At 43.4% G+C, this 18,486-nt stretch overlaps 5 protein-coding genes across 5 annotated transcripts; 2 read left to right on the top strand and 3 right to left on the bottom strand.

Moving 5' to 3' along the window:
* Window positions 1-5,786: 5,786 nt before the first annotated feature.
* LRP88_14393 (uncharacterized protein) lies at window positions 5,787-7,268 on the bottom strand (the record flags this gene model as incomplete). Its single annotated transcript, XM_083250738.1, has 1 exon — window positions 5,787-7,268. One exon carries the CDS (start codon window positions 7,266-7,268, stop codon window positions 5,787-5,789), a length of 1,482 nt encoding a protein of 493 aa, XP_083093491.1.
* Window positions 7,269-9,684: 2,416 nt separating this feature from the next.
* On the bottom strand, window positions 9,685-12,528 carry LRP88_14392 (Zn(II)2Cys6 transcription factor; the record flags this gene model as incomplete). Its single annotated transcript, XM_083250737.1, has 5 exons — window positions 9,685-10,603; window positions 10,889-11,577; window positions 11,627-11,707; window positions 11,759-12,302; window positions 12,362-12,528. The coding sequence occupies 5 exons, from the start codon at window positions 12,526-12,528 to the stop codon at window positions 9,685-9,687; spliced, it is 2,400 nt and encodes a 799-aa protein (XP_083093490.1).
* Window positions 12,529-13,101: 573 nt separating this feature from the next.
* Window positions 13,102-14,292, top strand: LRP88_14391 (NADP-dependent oxidoreductase domain-containing protein; the record flags this gene model as incomplete). The annotated part of the gene is made up of 3 exons (XM_083250736.1): window positions 13,102-13,266; window positions 13,322-13,499; window positions 13,559-14,292. 3 exons carry the CDS (start codon window positions 13,102-13,104, stop codon window positions 14,290-14,292), a joined length of 1,077 nt encoding a protein of 358 aa, XP_083093489.1.
* Window positions 14,293-14,852: 560 nt separating this feature from the next.
* On the top strand, window positions 14,853-15,793 carry LRP88_14390 (chaperonin 10-like protein; the record flags this gene model as incomplete). Its single annotated transcript, XM_083250735.1, has 2 exons — window positions 14,853-14,998; window positions 15,058-15,793. 2 exons carry the CDS (start codon window positions 14,853-14,855, stop codon window positions 15,791-15,793), a joined length of 882 nt encoding a protein of 293 aa, XP_083093488.1.
* Window positions 15,794-16,615: 822 nt separating this feature from the next.
* On the bottom strand, window positions 16,616-18,293 carry LRP88_14389 (cytochrome P450; the record flags this gene model as incomplete). The annotated part of the gene is made up of 4 exons (XM_083250734.1): window positions 16,616-17,550; window positions 17,600-17,653; window positions 17,709-17,938; window positions 17,986-18,293. The coding sequence occupies 4 exons, from the start codon at window positions 18,291-18,293 to the stop codon at window positions 16,616-16,618; spliced, it is 1,527 nt and encodes a 508-aa protein (XP_083093487.1).
* Window positions 18,294-18,486: the final 193 nt, after the last annotated feature.

The following is an 18,486-nucleotide window of genomic DNA, read 5'->3' as shown; positions in this document are numbered from 1 at the left end:
CATATCTTAAGCTCTAGGTATTACTTAATAAAGTTTCTAGCCTAGCGCTTACCGATAGGTAGCGCATTGTAATTAGCGAGTAATTAATTAGCTATTTCTTTAATACTATATAGTCGCGGGGGAAATCCTCGTGAATCTAAGTCGAGAATAAATTAGATAATAATCTATTCCTCTAGATTAGATAGTTTATATAATTTAGGGATTTAATCGCAACGCGCAGATATACTATGCTATTGGCGATAGAGAGTAATATAAGAGATTTCATAGACCTTTGCGGCGTATTAGAGACTTAATTTTAGGTTATTTTAATAGGCCTAGAGCGCAAGAAGGATATTAGCCTCTTTATTTAACTATGGCATATTAGGTAGTTAAGAATTAATTAATTAAATGGAAATGTTATAGAATGAGGGATTTTTAATCCGCATGCTTGTCTAATCTGCATGCTTATTAAGTATGTTATAATAAGCGAGCGCCGTAGATAAGCGAGCGCCGCACTTTTCCCTCTTATACTTAACTTTCTATTTTATTAATTAAATCTTTACTACTAAATATATTAGACCTAAATACTAAGGCTAGAACGCTTCTTACCCTTTAAGCCCTTTAAAATAACCTAAAACTAAGCATCTAAAGCGCTATAGGGATATATAAGATTAATAAGCGGCGGCTATGTCGCCGCTAGTAGGGCATTTAATCCCGACGCGATATTATCCTAAATTCACGCTAACTATCTAATCTAGAGGAATAGATTATAGTTTAATTTATTCTCGACCTAGATACGCGAGGTTTTCCCCTATAATTATATGCTATTAAAGTAATAACTAATTAACTATTTATTAACTATAATGCGCTACCTATTAGTAAGCGCTAAGCTTTTAACTTTATTAGGCGATAAGAAAAGCTAAAGATATGTTTTTTTTATAAATATAATTACTAGAGGGCTAAGTATAAAGATTTAAAAGAAATCTAGAAGTAGTTTTAACTTATAGTAAATATAATTATAAAGTATAATATCTAATTAAATAATATTTAAAACTTTAATAAGACTAGCTTCCTTATAGGTATAATTATAAGCAGAATAGTTATTATTAGTATAAAAAGGCATAGTTAATTAAAATTAATATAGCCTAGAAGCTAGGAATAAATTATAGTAATTTAGGTGATTAATGCGGAGGGCTAAGCGATTTAGCTATTTATTATAAGTACGGGCTAATATTACCTCGCTAACTAGTATAAAAAAAGTAACCTCCCGGGCGATTAGACTATTATAACCTCCTAAAATAGCTAGACTAATAATAAGATTAGTCTTAAGTAGCTAAAGCACTTTAACTAGTATATAATTAAGTAATTAAATAGTTACTATTATCTTTTAGTCCTTAATAGCTATAAAAGTTATTACTTTATTAACTTTAAGAGATATTATAAGGAGAATAAAATTATTATACTTTATATATTACCTTATTTATCTTATTTATTTTAGTCTCTTAATATTAAGTACTTTAGCCTACTTAAAAAGACTTATAATTAAGAAATAAAGTATTTAATTAAATACTTTATTACCTATATTTCTAAGACTAAGTTCTTCCTAGCCTTCTATACCGCTTATTAAGCTACTATAATAAAATAAAATATTAAGTCTACTTTTAAAGGGGCTAGACTTATCCCTCTTAACCTAGAAAGTATAGTCTTAAAGCTTAATATATAGCTATAGACTCTAACGCTGGTTAAGGAGGAGGCCAGGCCCTTAACCCCTTAGGCTTTAAAGACCCTAAGGATAATACTTAAGGCTAAATCTTAGTTTAAATACCTTAAAAGATAAATTAAAAGATATTAAAGTAGCTCCTTAGAATTAATTCTTAAGGTATTAAAGTATCTTTCTAAGGGAATAAAGGCAATTATATATAAGATAGTATTATTAAGGGCTAAGATATAAGATCTTTAATAAGCAAATAAGATACTAAGCTAATACTAAAGGGCAAAAAGAACCTAGCTATAGAAGAGAGGGGTAATAATAATAGAGGAAGAAAGGTAAGTAATTAATTAGATAGATATTAATATATAGGTAATAGCTAAATTATCGAGAAGTAGTAATTAAGGAAGGTCAGCGCGACTAAGAGTTTAGCACTATAAAATATATAGTAAGCCTAGTTATAATATTAAAATATATTAAGTAATAATTAAGACCTCTAAGGAAGAGTATAATAAGTAGTTTTAATTAATTAATTAATTTATTATGTTTTTATTATAATCTTATTAAAGAGGGTTAAGAAAAGTGCGGCGCTTGCTTATTTATAGCGCTTACTTATTATATATATTATTTAATATTAAGTAATTAAAATAAATAAGATAAATAAGGTAATATATATATATAGCAAGCTAGATAGTAAGTAAACTAGATAAAAAATCCCTTAACTTATATTATCTTTATTTAATTAATTAATTCTTAACTACCTAATATATTATAGTTTAATAAAGAGGCTAGAATCTTTTTTATACTTTAAGCTTATTAAAATATATTAAAACTAAGTCTTAAAGGTGCTATAAAGCTTTACTAAGTTAAGTATTTAATACTATTTAACTAATATAATAGCATCTAAGCCTAAGTTAATACTATTCCTAATTCACGCTAATTATTTAATCTAGAGGAATAAATCCTTATTTACTTTATTCTTAACCTAGATTTATAAGGATTTCCCTCTTAGCTTTATAATATAAAAGAAATAACTAATTAATTACTTATTAATTATAATATATTACTAATTAGCGCATATTAGGCTTTAAACTTTATTAGGTAATACCTAGACCTTAAGACGCATTTTTTTTAGAAGTATAACTACTAGAGAGCTAAGTATAAAGATCTAGCTATTATCTATAATTAGTTTATATTTATAATAAATATAATCGCGAAGTATAATATTTAATTAAATAATTTCTATAATATTAATAAGACTAGCTTTATAATAGGTATAATTTAGAGCGAAATAATTATTATAGGCATAGATAGGCATAGAAAGCTAAAATTAATATAGCCTAGAAACTAGGAATAAATTATAGTTATTTAAGCGATTAATATAAATAGCTAAGCGATCGCGCTATTTATTATTAGTGCTAGCTAATATTACCTTGCTAACTAGTACTAAAATAATAACTTCCTAGGCGATTAGGCTATTATAATAACCTAAAATAGCTAGACTAATAATAAGACTAGTCTTAAGTAGCTTAAGTAATTTAACTAGTATATAGCTAAGCGATTAAATAGTCGCTATTATCTTTTAATTCTTAATAGCTATAAAAGTTATTATTTAATTAAATTTAAGAGATATTATAAGAAAAAGAAGATTATTAGGCTTTATATATTACTTTATTTATTTTATATATTTTAGCCCCTTAATATTAGGTACTTTAGCGTACTTAAGAATACTTATAGCTAAGAAATAAAACATCTAATTAGATACTTTATAACTTATATTTTAAAGACTAAGTTCTTTCTAGCCTTCTATGCCGCATTTTAGGCTATTATAATAAAAAAGAATATTAAGTTAGCCTTTAGAAGAGCTAGGCTTATTCCTCTTGACCTAGAAAGTATAGTCTCGAAGCTTAATATATAGCTATAGACTCTAATGCTGCCTAAGGAGGTAGCTAAACTATTAACCCCTTAGGTCTTAAAGACCCTAAAGACTATGCTTAAGGCTTAATCTTAATTAGATTACCTTAAGAGATAAGTTATAAGATATAAAAGTAGCTCCCTAGAGTTAATTTTAGAAGCTATATAGTCTTCTTCTAAGGGAATAAAAATAGTTATATATAAGATTGCCTTACTTAAGGCTAAGGTTAAAGAACTTAAATAAGTAAATAAGATACTAAGCTAGCGCTAAAGGGTAAAAAGGACTTAATTATAAAAAAGAGGGGTAATAATAATAGAGGAAAAAAGGTAAGTAATTAATTAGATAGATATAAATATATAGGTAGTAATAGAATTATTAAGAAGTAATAATTAAGGGAGGTTAGCGCGACTAAGGGTTTAGTATTATAGTATCTGCGGTAAGCCTAGTTATAATATAAGAATATATTAGGTAATAATTAAGATATCTAGGGAAGAATATAGTAAGTAATTTTAATTAATTAAATAGTTTATTATATTTTTATAGTAATTTCTATCTTAAAGGTTAAAAAAAGTATTTAGTTTGCTTGCTATCTAGCTCGCTATATATATATATTAATATATAAAGCTTAATAATTTTATTTTTTTTATAATATCTCTTAAATTTAATAAAGTAATAACTTTTATAATTATTAAATATTAAAAGATAATAGTAATTATTTAATTACTTAGCTATATATTAATTAAAGTGCTTAAGCTACTTAAGCTTAGTTTTATTATTAGTCTAGCTATTTTAAGTTATTATAATAACTTAATTACCTAAGAGGTTACTTTCTTAGTATTAATTAGCGAGGTAATATTAGCTTATATTAATAATAAATAATAAGATTACTTAGCTATTTATATTAATCGCCTAGATAATTATAATTTATTTTTAGTTTCTAGGCTATATTAATTTTAGCTTTTTATATCTTTTTATACCTATAATAACTATTTCGCTCTAAATTATACCTATTATAAAGCTAATTTTATTAATATTATAGATATTATTTAATTAAATACTATACTTTATAATTATATTTGCTATAAATATAAACTAATTATAGATAATAGCTAAATCTTTATATTTAGCTCTTTAGTAATTATATTTTTAAAAAAAAACATATCTTAAGGTCTAGGTATTACTTAATAAAGTTTAAAGCTTAATATATACTAATTAATAATATATTATAATTAATAAGTAATTAATTAGTTATTTCTTTTATATTATATAATTAGGGGGGAAATTCTTATAAGACTAGGTTAAAAATAAAGTAAATACTAATTTATTCCTTAAGATTAGCTAGTTAATGCGATTAAGGGATCTAATTATATTGCAATTAAATGCTATTTTGCTAGCGATATAGCCTATGCTTAGAGATTTTATAGAGGTTTATAGCGTATTAAATGCTTAGTTTTAAGTTATTTTAAAGTACTTAAAGAGTAAGAAGAGTTTTAGCCTTAGTATTTAGGTCTAATATATTTAATAATTAAAGAATTAATTAATTAAATAAAAAGTTAGATATAAGAGGGAAAAATATAATACATACTTATATGCAATGTATGCTTATTATATATATTATACTTAATTTAAATTAATTTATATTTTAATATAATATATATAATAAGCAAGTTAGCTATGCAAGCAAGTTAGCTAAAAATCCCTTACCTAATATCTTCTCGATTTAATTAATTAATTCCTAATTACCTAGCATATTATCTATAAATTATAAGGCTAGAATGCTTCTTACCCTTCAGGCTTATTAAAATTAACCAAAACTTAGCTTCTAATAAGCTATAAGAGCCTATAAGGTTAATCGCAATACTCTTATTAATCGCTATAAAGGGATCCAATCTTAATGTAATACTATCTAGAAATTACATCGGCTATCTAATCTAGAGAAATAAATCCTTATTCACTTCATTCTTAACCTAGATTTGCGAGGATTTCCCCCTTAGCTTTATAGTATTAAAGAAATAACTAATTAATTACTGCAATACCTAATCTGCCTCGGTCTAATACCATCTGAACTATTGGGACCACCTAGCGACGGATACAAAGCACTTCTCCACCTCAGTCTAGCACTAGCAATATTTCGGGAAATATCATAGCCTTTAGCATCCACACCTATACCTAACCTGCATAGCCTTAAATGCAATTATAAGAGCTAGCATCATCTGTGTTTTTCCCACCATTATAGGTAACCTTCTTGGGGTATAAACAGAGTGGGCGTTCCTTGCCACTTGCAGTACGGCCATACAGGGTGTTGGGTGCCGTGTCTCTCTCAACCCAGTCCATTAGAGACTGCAAAGACTCGCCAGGATACGCGCCAGCTCCACCAGAGCAATGGCCAATCCCGGGAGCTTGGAAAAATCGGAAATATTCAGTCGCATTTGGATCGACGGCCAGAACTCGGTTGTAGTACTCCTCAGTTCCGCCCGCATGGATCTGGATGTCGTCCAGGCCGTGCCATACGAGGAGTTTGCTGCCGGCCCTGTGGAAGGGGCGCAGATCTGGGTCGTCCGTGGCCATGAACGAGGCCCACTCTTGAACTGAGACCTGCCAGAGGCGGTCGAACTCGGCAAGAGTCAAGGTCATGGGATCGGCCTCGAGGTCTTTCATGAGGAAGTTCTTGACCCAGTTATTGGCAATGCCAAAGGGTGCCAGGTTGCAGGTACCATTAACTTGGCAGATAGTGCTGGCAAGACTACCACCTCCAGTGATGTTGGTGGTCCGGCTCACGCCGTAGTAGCGCCACTCGCCGTCGACGGTGTGATATCCTGCCCAGGCAGCCTCGGCGGCTGCCACAGCAGCTTTGGAGATGGTTGTTGTGCCGCTCGGGAGGTCGGGGCAGTCGATTGTCTTGCCCAGGACAGAGGAAGCGTCAAACTTGCATGCTTCTGGGTCCGTGACATACCCGTCCACGACGCCGTCCAATCCGTCACATTGCTCCAGCGCGGCAGTAGTAATGGCTCGGAACTCGCACGGAGCCGGGACGTGCCCCCCAGCCACGTCCCGCATAACGAGCTGCGGCACGATATCGGTGGACAGAAACCTGGCCCAGTTGATTGCCGGGCAGCCGCCAAGAAGGCCATGGTATGCATCTGGGTACCGCTGCGCTAGCATCAAAGCCTGCCGCCCACCAGTCGAACAGCCGTTCCAGTAGCGGTAGCGGGGAGGTTGTCCATATAAGCTTTCGACGACTGCTTTGCCGATAGCCGCAGCATCGCCGAGGGCACGGTACCCGAAGTCGGCGAGAGCTTCGAGGTCCACATTGCCTGTACTGCGCAAAGCCCAAGCATCCGAGTTTTGAACCTCAGTTGTCCGGTTGGCCATTGTGCCCACCGAAACTCCTGCCGATGAAGACACAGTAGCCCAGCCAGACGCGATAGGCGCGAGTACATCAGGGCGCAAGTTCCCCGCGACGAAGCCACTGCCGCCAATGCCCAGCATGCGCTCGTTCCAGCCCTTCAGAGGCAGGTAAACGCCGGTACTGATGGCTCCCTCGGCGTAGCCGGGGTGGCGAGTGGTGACCGTGACATTGCAATAGGACAAGCCAGTGAGGTTACGGTCAACAGGGAATGAATTTCGCATAGCTCCGTCGGGGGCCAGAACGGTTTCGTTAAACATGCTGGTTGCTTGGATAGAAACAACCTCGAGCCCAAAGATGGGTGGGATGTCAATATTCTCTGCTAAGCATTCTCGGGAGGGAGGGCCGTAAGGAGAGGCTTGAGCGAGGCCTACCAAGGAGGCGAGTAAGACTATGGAGGATTTCATCATGATGTTAAACTGAACGGATTTGCCTATCTGATGATGCTGCCCTTGCAAGCCTTTATATCATACAGTCGACTATCTTTACCATCCTTGCATTGTAACCGCCTACAGCCCAAGTTGTTCGGAGTATTCCAGATGAGGGTTAGGAGATCGGTTCCAGCTCCCCGAATCATCCAACAGAGCTATGAAGGGGCCTCGGTTATGTTAACTTGATAGTTAACAAGTCGACTCAATCGCTTTCTCCTCTCCCCACCTAGCGTGGCCCGGGGCGGATTAGTTCGGCAGGGCATGCACCTGCGATCGGACCGACCAACCCGATCTCGAATGTGTCGGGTACCTCAACCCGATCCTGTACCATCTCTACGATAGGAATCTTTTCCGTATCGTCTGGGGGCGCATAGTCGATTAGTTCATCCACTCACCGAGCCAATGCGTTTGGGAACTACATGCTAGATCCAGGCCTGTTGTTGCAGACGTATTTTGAACGGCAGGCAGTGTCTGTTCTTGTGGGTTTGCTGTGAAGTATGGCGGTGGTGTTAAGAGCCACCTCTCTATTTTACTCATCTTTATAAATTCCCTTGTGAAGGCTAGTAATTAAAATCACAACAATGGATCAAGATAGTCTACCAGGTTGCGTGGTCCCGGAGAGAATGCCGGTCCCCACTTCTCTATTCCCTCATATCCACAACTCCCAACATCTGATAACCAAGATCTGATAACCATGGATGGCAACAGCCACCTCTCCGATACGCTAAACCATGAGCCTATGCGCAGAAGTTTCGCCCAAAGTTGGGCTAGGAACATTCCCATTTGAACTTTTACAACTCATCTGCCATGATTTGCTGCCATCAGAACCTCGTGACTCGAGGAATGACGGTCCGAAGGCCCTCCTCAGCCTTAGTGGCGCGTCAAGGACCTTTCGAGAAATAGCGCAACCTCTGGCATATCGCACTCTCGCGCACGAAGCGATTAATTTGGCCAAACTTGTCAGAACTCTCTCTAGCCGACCAGATCTCGCCGCAGAAGTGAGAGAATTCCGCCAACCTGCGGCGGGATTCTGCGACGGGACTACCCAAGAGTTGAAGGTCCTGAGCTCAGTTGCCCATGAGCTGCACATGTTCCATCACGGGGAGGATATCCTCAGGTTCGGGAGAGGCTCCTCCCGAGATGTGATACTTGAGGATGTCTGTGTGGAACTCGTCATCGCCATGTCGCCAAACCTCGAGACGCTAAGACTCTACAGCCCAAAGAAGGGGACTAATCATGGCAACCAATACCCTCTTCTCTATACACGATTCAGAAGAATCGGCAAGCTTTCACAGCTTCACCATCTTGAGTTAGGGAGAAAGGGCACAATCGAGATGCCATTCACTCGCCCCAGCATCGACACCGCCTTGTTGCTCAACGCCACGTCCAATCTGCGGCAATTACTGATACGGGGTGTTACAAACTTGCACGACTCGCTCTTTGGGCAGGAAGAATTTGGTCGCATGCACCCAACTCTCGACAGTCTCCGACACATTGAACTTCAAGAATGCGCTCTGGAAACTCGTGACTGGGGTGAAATGTTTCTATCCCAGTTGGTGGCCATGGCCCCCAATCTTGAACATTTCAGATACGCGTCAGAGAACTACCGTTACCCTAACCCCGTGGCAAGACATCTTTCTGTACCGCATATGCTACGAGCACTTCGCACTCATGATGCAAATCTCAACATCAAATTTCTCGATATCCATCTTGGTGCGTTTGCTCGTTGCAAGTGGCCTAACCGAGGCAACCTCATTTCCACGACCGACCTCGAAGAGTTCTCTGGACTACAAACACTCAAGCTGGATGAGAACACCATCTGCCGTTGTTGGGACTCGCCTATCAATATGAGTTTGTCTCGCTCTGCGACCGCCTGTTTAACAGAAACGCTTCCTCGTGACATCCGAAAATTCACTCTCAGGGTATTTCGAGGTACAGAATCGCACATATGGGGTGATTTGGCCGAGTTGGCGCATAGTCTCTATGAGTTTCTAAGGCTCGAATGCGTCGTCGTGCAAGCCATATCAAAGGGTCACAACGACAGGCAATGGGCCAATTTCAAGGATCAAGTACTTGAGCAGAAACGAGCCTTAGAGAAGGCTTGGTCAACGACTGAGGTGCAACTCGTGGTTCAAGTGTTTAGAGACGTTTTACCGAGCGAGGAGAATGGGATCTTGGGGATTACACAGTAAATCTATGTATCATGAAATCATGTGCTGCTTTATTATGAGACTCTCTTCTTGCTTCAGATAGCTAGACCAGCAGATAAACCCCCTTCTCTATAATCATCTGCACCCAGATATGTATCAAGCTCCTCGAGAAAACCTCCTTGCACTTCTGACCCACCCATACTGTTTCCCGTCCATGCAAAGCAATCCCACGCCGTAGAGCCACCTGAAGACGAGCCGAGGAGTTTATACGGCCAAGAGTTGTCTGCGGTGCCTGAAACCACGATGTGCAAGTCATCGAGACTCATTAGAGGAATCTCTGGCATTTCAAGATCAAGTGCAGCACTGAAATCGTCAGACGCCATCCCATTCTCGTTGGATGCGCTGACGGGGAGATCTGAGAGGTCTGTTGGGATCTGTGGTTGCGGGACAGTTGCATCCTTGGTTGGGTTTTCCTCGATGGGCTCGCCAATGTTTCCAGTTGTCTCTATTCCTTCCATTTCTGAGAGGTCCACCACTCGATCGTCAACATCTGTCGTTGGCATGAAGTTCGGCAGGGCGTCTGGGTGAAGATTCAAGGGCTTGTCCACATGCGAGGATTGTCGCAAAGAGGGGGGGAAGTCGGAATCATCTGGAAGCTTTCCATGGCTGATGCTGAGATCAACTGTCATGGCAAGTCGCAAGTAATAGCTGGGCTGCGTGAGCAGTATATCTGCCCAGTATGCACGAGAGGAGTTGGTGACGCCCTCACTTGACGACAGTCCTGGGAACTGCTGGCTGGCAAGTTTGACGACGTGGCATATGGTGCTCATGACCCAATCTGCAATGTAGTAGCGTTGCCTATAGCTGCTCATTGTTTCGAGGAGGACCTTGACCTGTTGCTGCTTGCGATCAAGAACTTGCACAGCCGTCTGCGTGTGAGCTTTATCATGCCCTGGCCCAAGAAGCTCAACGTCGATCATGTGTAGAGCTAACGGGAATGCAGTGCATCCGATACTAGACTTTGGTCAGTAAAGATCAACAAAGGACGGCATGTAACTTACGCAGTCATGGGTAGCCATCGTGTCAGTCCTAGTCGACCCAATTCTAGAAGACAGTCTGTCACGCTTGCTGCTGCGCCCTGGAGTTCTTCTCTTTGCGTAATTAACTTGTTGTGGGATTCAGGTGTGGAGATGATTCTGCAGCGCAGTATATCATAGTGGCAGAGAGAAAGTCGCGCCGACCTTGTTTTGTTAGCTTATCGCTCTCTCAAACTGTTGTCTGAACAAGGCAGCAACTTACTGATAGTACATCTCGACCAGGTTGATAAAAAGGGTTATAGATGAGGTAGAAGACCCTGTGAAATCGCTTTCGTTCGTTCGTTCCAGTATTGTCGATTTAACATCGGCCCATGAACTGTACCATCGGGAAAGTGCCATCTGGCAAAGACCTGCGTCATTCAAGCCTGCTAGCCTTCTAGAGAGAATCCAAGATGGATTGTTATGAAACACGGATGTGACGGTGAGAACATCGGTGAGAATGAGGCAGAGGTCGACCAGCTTGGAAAGGATCTCGGCGTGAACAAGCTTGGTAGTTGGGTCGTAAACATCAGATCCGTATGACTCGTCGGCAAGATCTGCGCTTCCGAGAGGCGGGCAACCGGAGAAACTGAAGTTTGACTTGGTGATCTTGATATTCTGACGCGATGTGAGGGGCAAGAGTCTATCGCAGATAATACAACACCACCATAGTCGCTTGAGAGTGTTGTGTAGCTTCTGGAACTTGGGGAGCTCGGCAAGGCTCTTGGTCTTTAATGAGAAGTAGCAATGGGCTTTGGCATCACGAGCGTAGGCGATGGCAACTCCAAGCCATATTGAACCCAGCGGCTTGTTACCGGCGAGGCAGTGTGGTATCAAGTGGGTTTGCGCCAGAAGCAATGCAGCTTGGGCGATAGAGATGGACGACTTTTCGCAATTGAAGTCGTAAAGAAGCTACCAGTATCAGCTATCGTGACCAGAAAAAAGATGGAGCAAAACCTACTTTAGCTCGTCGGTAGAATGCAAGCTTTGCTTGATGGACGGTGCGGAACCCCAAGGACTTCATGGTCTCCAATGACACGAACTGCACTCTTGTCAGATGATGAGGCTCACGAGGGGAGAATGGAGACCTTACCCCGGACGAAACAAACAGGAGTCCCTGCAATACCAGGATGGACATGCGACCCTGGCCTTGTGAGTCTTGTGAATTATATGCTTGCCAGTGGTCCTTCTCATTCAAGATCGGCAGCATGGGATGAACATGCAGAAAGTACTGCTGCATGAACTCATCGAGAGCGGCTCTATGGGGGACGATAAAGCATCCCTGGCTAGTAAGAAAGGCGAGGTCTTGAGGCAGAAGGCTCTTAGTATCGGGAGCTTGTAGGAAAGAATAATCAGGGTGACAGGTTGTTCCGGGTCTTCTGGCTACCCCCGCAGAGTACTGATTGGCATCAACACCAACGGTGATCGAGAAAACATCCGAGTTATTCGCGGCCGTAATTGGATCGCGCTGATTGGCAGGCTGAGCATAGTCGGATTGCGCCGAAGGCTTGTTCGTTGATGGGGAGGTGCATCCCATCAGGAATTGATCAGGTTCCGAGGGCTCTCCGAGGCTTGGGCTTCCGGTCGGGTTCGTGATGGATTTCGGAGTCGGGGGGCCATTTCGTGGATTACGCGACCTATATAAGCTTCGTAAGCGACGAGTCCTGGTTCAAGGGGAGCTTTGGAGCTAACTTACGCCATTCCATGTCGTCGATTAAAGGTGCATTGCTTCCCATTGTGTTTGCAGTTGACGCAGGGTTTGGCCGGAGCTTCGAGGATGCACCGGACTTTTCGGAACCGGCACAGATCGCAAGCTCTCGGGACCCGTTTCCTGGTGGCCTTGACAGGCGGCTGCGGTTGCATTGTCGCGAGGGTTCCCAGTCTTTCGGTAAGATGATATCGATAATGGCAGAGACAGGCTCGTGCATGCGCTGGTTTGACAGGAATGGGTTCAAAGACAAGACAGGGAGGAAACTAATCCAATGCCCGAGCCTTGATTGAGAAGCAGATCAGGTGTCCACCGCCCGCGAAGGATCCGAGACCAACTGCCGATGGACCCTCCCCCACAAATCCCCGCAAATATAATGGTTCTAGCGAGATTCTTGGTGGGTGTGCTCGGTCGGCTGGGCCGGTGTCGCGGAGGCGATGGGGGCTAGACCTCGCGGGGAGATGGACTTGGTCGCTACATGTGGCTCAGTTGCTGTGCCTCTTGAGTGCTGCAATCGACATGTTGTGTTGTGGCGTTTGATCAAGAATACCCTCTGTTTGGCGGAATCCGATTCCACCAGTCGCGTCATGTTCCCCGCGGCTGATGCAACTGAGCATGAGCGTATCGAGATGATATCATGCTTTCTGCGCTCATTTCTCCTCCAAGAGTGATTTCGCTGCTTTCTCTATACCTTTCTCTACAATCGCCGATTGACTTCCATCCTCAAAATGTCCTCCCAGAATCTTCCACCTCGACTCAAGGAGTCTCTTGAAGCATCCAAATGCGAATACCGCCAGCTGGGTAAATCCGGACTCCGAATCTCGGTCCCGATTTTTGGATGCATGAGTTTTGGAGATAAGCGAACCCTTCCTTGGGTGATTGGGGAGGACGAGGTGAGCCGATTCAATGCCTCCTGTCATTCACTCTGGCTGACCAAATGCATCGTAGGCGTTGGCTCTTCTCAAGGCGGCGTATGATCGTGGACTCAACACGTGGGACACAGCCAATGTCTACAGCAATGGCGCATCGGAAGAAATTGTCGGAAAAGCTTTGAAGAAGTTCCAGATACCGCGATCCAAAGTCATCATCTTGACCAAATGTCGTTGGGCCGTCGGAGAGGAGCCAGGTAACATTTCTCACCGGCCACATTTTCGTAGTCAGCGCTTGATACTGATGCCATGGCAGAGGCGCGCAACTTTGTGTATAGATCCGAGTTCGATGCTTCCAAAGACTACCAAAACCAGTTTGGCTTGTCCAGGGCTGCCATCTTCAACCAGGTCGAGGCTTCCTTGAAACGACTCGACACCGACTATATCGACCTCCTCCAGATCCACCGTTTTGACGAGAGGACCCCAATTGAGGAGACGATGAAAGCCTTGCACGATCTCGTCCAGTCCGGAAAGGTGCGTTATATCGGCGCAAGCAGCATGTGGGCCACCCAGTTTGCGAGGATGCAGTTCGTGGCCGAGAAGAACGGCTGGACTCAGTTCGTCAGCATGCAAAACCATTACAACCTTCTCTATCGCGAAGAAGAGCGTGAGATGAACCGTTTCTGCAACGACACTGGCGTGGGTATCATTCCCTGGGCACCTCTTTGCAGAGGCCATCTAGCCCGACCACCTGCACAGTTTGGAACCACAGAGAGAAGCAAGGGAGAGAAGCAAAGCTCGGGCGAGCTCTCTGAAGTAGACCAAAAGATTGTCGGGCGAGTCGTCGAGTTGGCCGAGAAGCATGACTGGGCAATGGCTCATGTTGCTCTGGCCTGGATCAGCAAGCGGGTGACTAGCCCCATCATTGGTTTCAGCAGCGTTGAGAGGATTGAGCAGGCTATTGGGGCAAGAGGGAAGGAGTTGAGTCCTGAAGAGGTGACTTATCTTGAGGAGTTGTATCAGCCCAAACAGGTCAGCGGCCACGCCTAGACTCTAAACTAGAAATGGGCACGGAGAACAATAATTACCCCAAGTTGCATCGTGAATGACTATATGTTATGTCGTGAAGTGAGGGCTGGGGGGCAAGAAGACAACACGAAAGTAAAAACATTCCCTTTTATCTGCCTGCCTGTGTAACAGTCACTGAGTTTATTCCGAAAGCGGTGAGACTTTTGTGTCAAGGAATCATGATGTGCATGCATAACTTGACAAGATGCTTTTCCAGAACCCACTTGTATCTAAACCATAATACTTGACTTTGCAAAGGGGGATTGTAGATACTTTAAATATGCTCACCCGTGGCATTCAGTAGTTTCTAGCCTGAATGGGTGCACGAATTTGCTCTTTCGGTACGTGGGCCGCATCTCGGTCGGTAGTTGACTCGGCAAGTTGATCGGCACGACCCTCGGAACCTAAGCCTATTCAAGAGTGTGAACATTCAACAGCCGTCAGTAATCTCCAAACTGCGAGTGAACCCTCTTGAAGCTTTACTCAATTACTCAAGATCCATCTCAATCTTATCGACTTTGTCTGTCCAGTATCCCGTCAAAATGGATTCGCCCATTCCCCAAGTTCAAAAGGCGGCGTTGATTGAGAACCCTGGAGAGAATGCGCAAATTCGTATCCGGTCGGATGTACCGGTCGGAGTTCCTGGTCGCCACGAGATTCTTGTCAAACTCTCTTTTACTGGTGTCTGGTAACAATTACTGGTCCATACAGTCCTCTTCTAGAAATGGTGGTTAACACATATGACAGTGGATCCGAGATTCGAGCCTTGTCTGGATGGGGATCTTACAATCCTGTTGTAGGACACGAGGGAGTGGGAACCGTCGTGAAGGTAGGCGAAGGAGTTGACAGCGCTATGCTCAACAAAAGAGTGGGCGTCAAATGGCTCTACAGCGCCTGCGGGCTTTGTAATGCTTGCAAGAGAGGCTTCCCAAACAACTGCCCGAAGCAGGTCAACACGGGCCGTCATGTCCCAGGAACCCTGCAACAATACATGATAGCCGATGCTAGATATGTTACGGAAATCCCCGACGACCTGCCTGGAGAAGCAGCGGCGCCGCTTCTCTGTGCAGGCCTCACCATGGCTGGGGCTGTATCAAAGCTTGATGCATGCCTGACCGAGAACGATTGGGTGGTCATATCTGGCTCGGGAGGTGGACTTGGTCATCTAGGTGTTCAGATCGCGAGCAGACTGAGAGGATTCCGAGTCATCGCAGTCGACTCCGGGAAAGCCAAGCGAGAGTTGAGTCTTGAAAGCGGTGCTCATGAGTTTATTGACTTTGCTGAGGAGAATGTGGAGGAGAGAGTCAAGGAGCTTACTGGAGAGGGAGCAGCAGCTGTCGTGGTGGTCTCGGGTTCAGAGAAGGCTTTTACTATGGCTCCCAGTTTGGTGCGAAACATGGGACTCATCGTTACTGTTGGCCTCCCGCGGAACGACTTTCACATTCCCATCGGTGCCTCTCTACTGTCGGCTCGTGGTATGTGAACTCAATCCTTCATCACAAAGCCCAGATTTAGCTCGTTTGCTAACAATGCATGAAGGACTTACCGTAACTGGGGTGGCGGTAGGGACGGAGGATCAAATGTTAGAGCTTCTTCGACACGCTTCTGACAAGAAGATCTTGCCGAAGGTTACCGTGGTTGGTTTCGATCAGGTAGGGACGGTTTTGGAGGGCCTCAAACGTCAAGATATAACTGGAAGAGTGGTAGTGTGCATATCCTAAATCCTTGGCCTCGCGAAGCCCACCACAGCCCAGAGTCTAGGAGTATTGTAGTATTTTCGGCAACCGCTGTTATTAAGTAGAAGAAACGCACTTAATTCCACCGATGAAAGGATATCTCGAATCCATATGTTCATGTATTTTTCAGGAACTCGCTGGCATTCAAAGCACATGACATTTCGCCCTTGTTCAACAGTCTCATTCTATCTAATACTCATAATAACTCAATCCCATCTTACGGTTCGTATCTGTAATCTTCGAGGCCCTTGAATTGGCTATTCAGTTCACTTGCCTGACTTCTTTGAGGTCAGAACTTTCTCCATAATGCGAAGGCACGAGAAAGATGTTTGAACGGCATAACACTAGATGAGCTTCAAATCTTTATCAAATCTTCCATAAAATCTTGAACTAGTTAGATACATTCTTGCATGACGGCTTATGACCGGCCTCTGCGATGTCATCTTATGCATGATCCACCCCCCACCTATAATTGAGCTTTTCCCATCCTCAATCAGTACACCAATGTGCCATTTCCCTCACGATGAAATAGGCATTCTCTTAAATGTCTTGCGACCTTAGAGGACTCTCTATCGTCGAGACACTCCAATCTCAACTCCCAGAGGCTTCCGCAAGAAACCCTCGCGTGTCTCCATCTTTTCTTGTCGCAGAAAGATGTTGTATCTCTTAATCCACGTGGCAGCAATCAGCCTCATCTGCATCTCAGCCAGGTTCCTTCCCACGCAGGAGCGGGGACCATGGCTGAAGGGGATAAAAGCAATCTTCTGCTTGTCGGTGATGTTTTCCCATCTCTCAGGCTTGAACTCCTCCGCATCAGGTCCCCAGATTTCTGTGGAGTGGTGAACTGTGTAGGTGGGGACACTGAGGACTGTTCCTGGGCCAAAGTAGCGACCGTGGAGGGTAACACCCTTGGAGTTGGCAGGAATCTCTCGAGGCAGGCCGATTCCAGATGGTGAGTGATGTCGCAGGGTCTCGTTGATGCACATGCCGAGATAGGGCAGGTGCTTGACAGACTCGTAGCTCGGGATAACTCCTTCATCGGATGTGGCCTCGTCGATCTCCTTTTGCAGCTTCTGCAAGACTCCAGGTGTCTTCACAACGTGATAGAGCAGGGCGCAAGAGGAGTTGGATGTCGTATCGCTTCCGGCAATAAGCTGAGTAAGGGCTTCGGCTGTGAGTTCGTCTCGTCCAAGCGGCTCTCCCTTCTCATCTCGGCCTTGCATGAGTCGCGCCAGCAGGTCCTTTCGGGTCGTGTTTGCTCCTCGCTCGAGTCTCTCGCTAACACGGGCAATTGCGATACCAGCCAGATTCTCGACGGCCTGGAGTCCCTGGCTGAAGAATGGATCGGGGAGCCACTTGGCGTACGGCTTGAGCCAGGGCATGCAACCTAGGGTGGCAGAGACCTCTCCTCGTCGGTTCATGATTTCCACAGCGGGAGCGTAGATAGCTGGGCTTGTAGGGCTTGCCTTGACCTCGGCAATATCAGCTCCGGAGGCGAGCATACCTGCGTTTCATTAGTCTGGCACTTGAGACGCCAATTCTGACAGACTTACCGAATGGCTTGCCAAATGCGAGATCAGCAATGACGTCGAAAGCGAGATAGTTGACTAAGATTTGTTAGTCACAAATAAATTCAATATCCTTCCAGTCTTTTTAACTCACACCAGGAGAGACAATCCAGCCGTCCAGCGCCATCAGCTTCGGGGTTGCTGGAGGCACGGTCCCACTGCTTAACAAAGAGGTCGAGGTTCTGGTGGATGTAGGGCTCAAACTCGAGAACAGACTTCGGGGCAAAGGTGTGAGACACGATCTTTCTCTTTCGAGAGTGCTCAGCTCTGCTTCGTGTGTTGAAAAGGCCACGACGAATGGAGACGAATGGGTCATAGAAGTCCCTGAACAGTTAGCGCATGGACGAGAAAGAAGTCGCTTATCGACTTACGACTTGAGGAAACCATTTCCGTGACCATAGATGACATTGATGGCATCTGCATCCGCAATGCTAACATGGTTGGGGGCAATACGAACAACAGGGCCCAGTTTCTGGTGAACCTTGTCGACGACCTCGAATCGTTTACCACGTCGGCATGTTGACATTAACCAGAGGTTGCTGAACTGCGCGGGGAACGGAGAAGGAATTCCTCGAAGGCCTCGATTCGTCCCAAAATAGGGAACAAGATAGTAGCCAACGAATAAGACTATGAGAGCGACAGGCGCCCAAGGCGAAATAAGGAGGTTGATCAAAGCCATTGTCCCGGGTTGCTTGCTTTTTCGTGACTCTGGCTCTGTTCGTAACTGGGATTGGAGAGTAGGAAGATTGAACGTTCCAGATCGTATATATATGCCCGCATCTTGTGAGCAAGTACCCCAGATTTACCTGCATCCACGGAGCAGCGGACATGGGGACCCCGAACGCCACTCCGAGGAACCCCACACTAACGGA

The sequence above is a fragment of the Fusarium phalaenopsidis genome, assembly GCF_050370095.1.
Source record: "Fusarium phalaenopsidis strain FUZ10S chromosome Unknown contig_32352, whole genome shotgun sequence".
Taxonomy (NCBI): domain Eukaryota; kingdom Fungi; phylum Ascomycota; class Sordariomycetes; order Hypocreales; family Nectriaceae; genus Fusarium; species Fusarium phalaenopsidis.
This window is presented reverse-complemented; position numbering and strand designations above follow the sequence as displayed.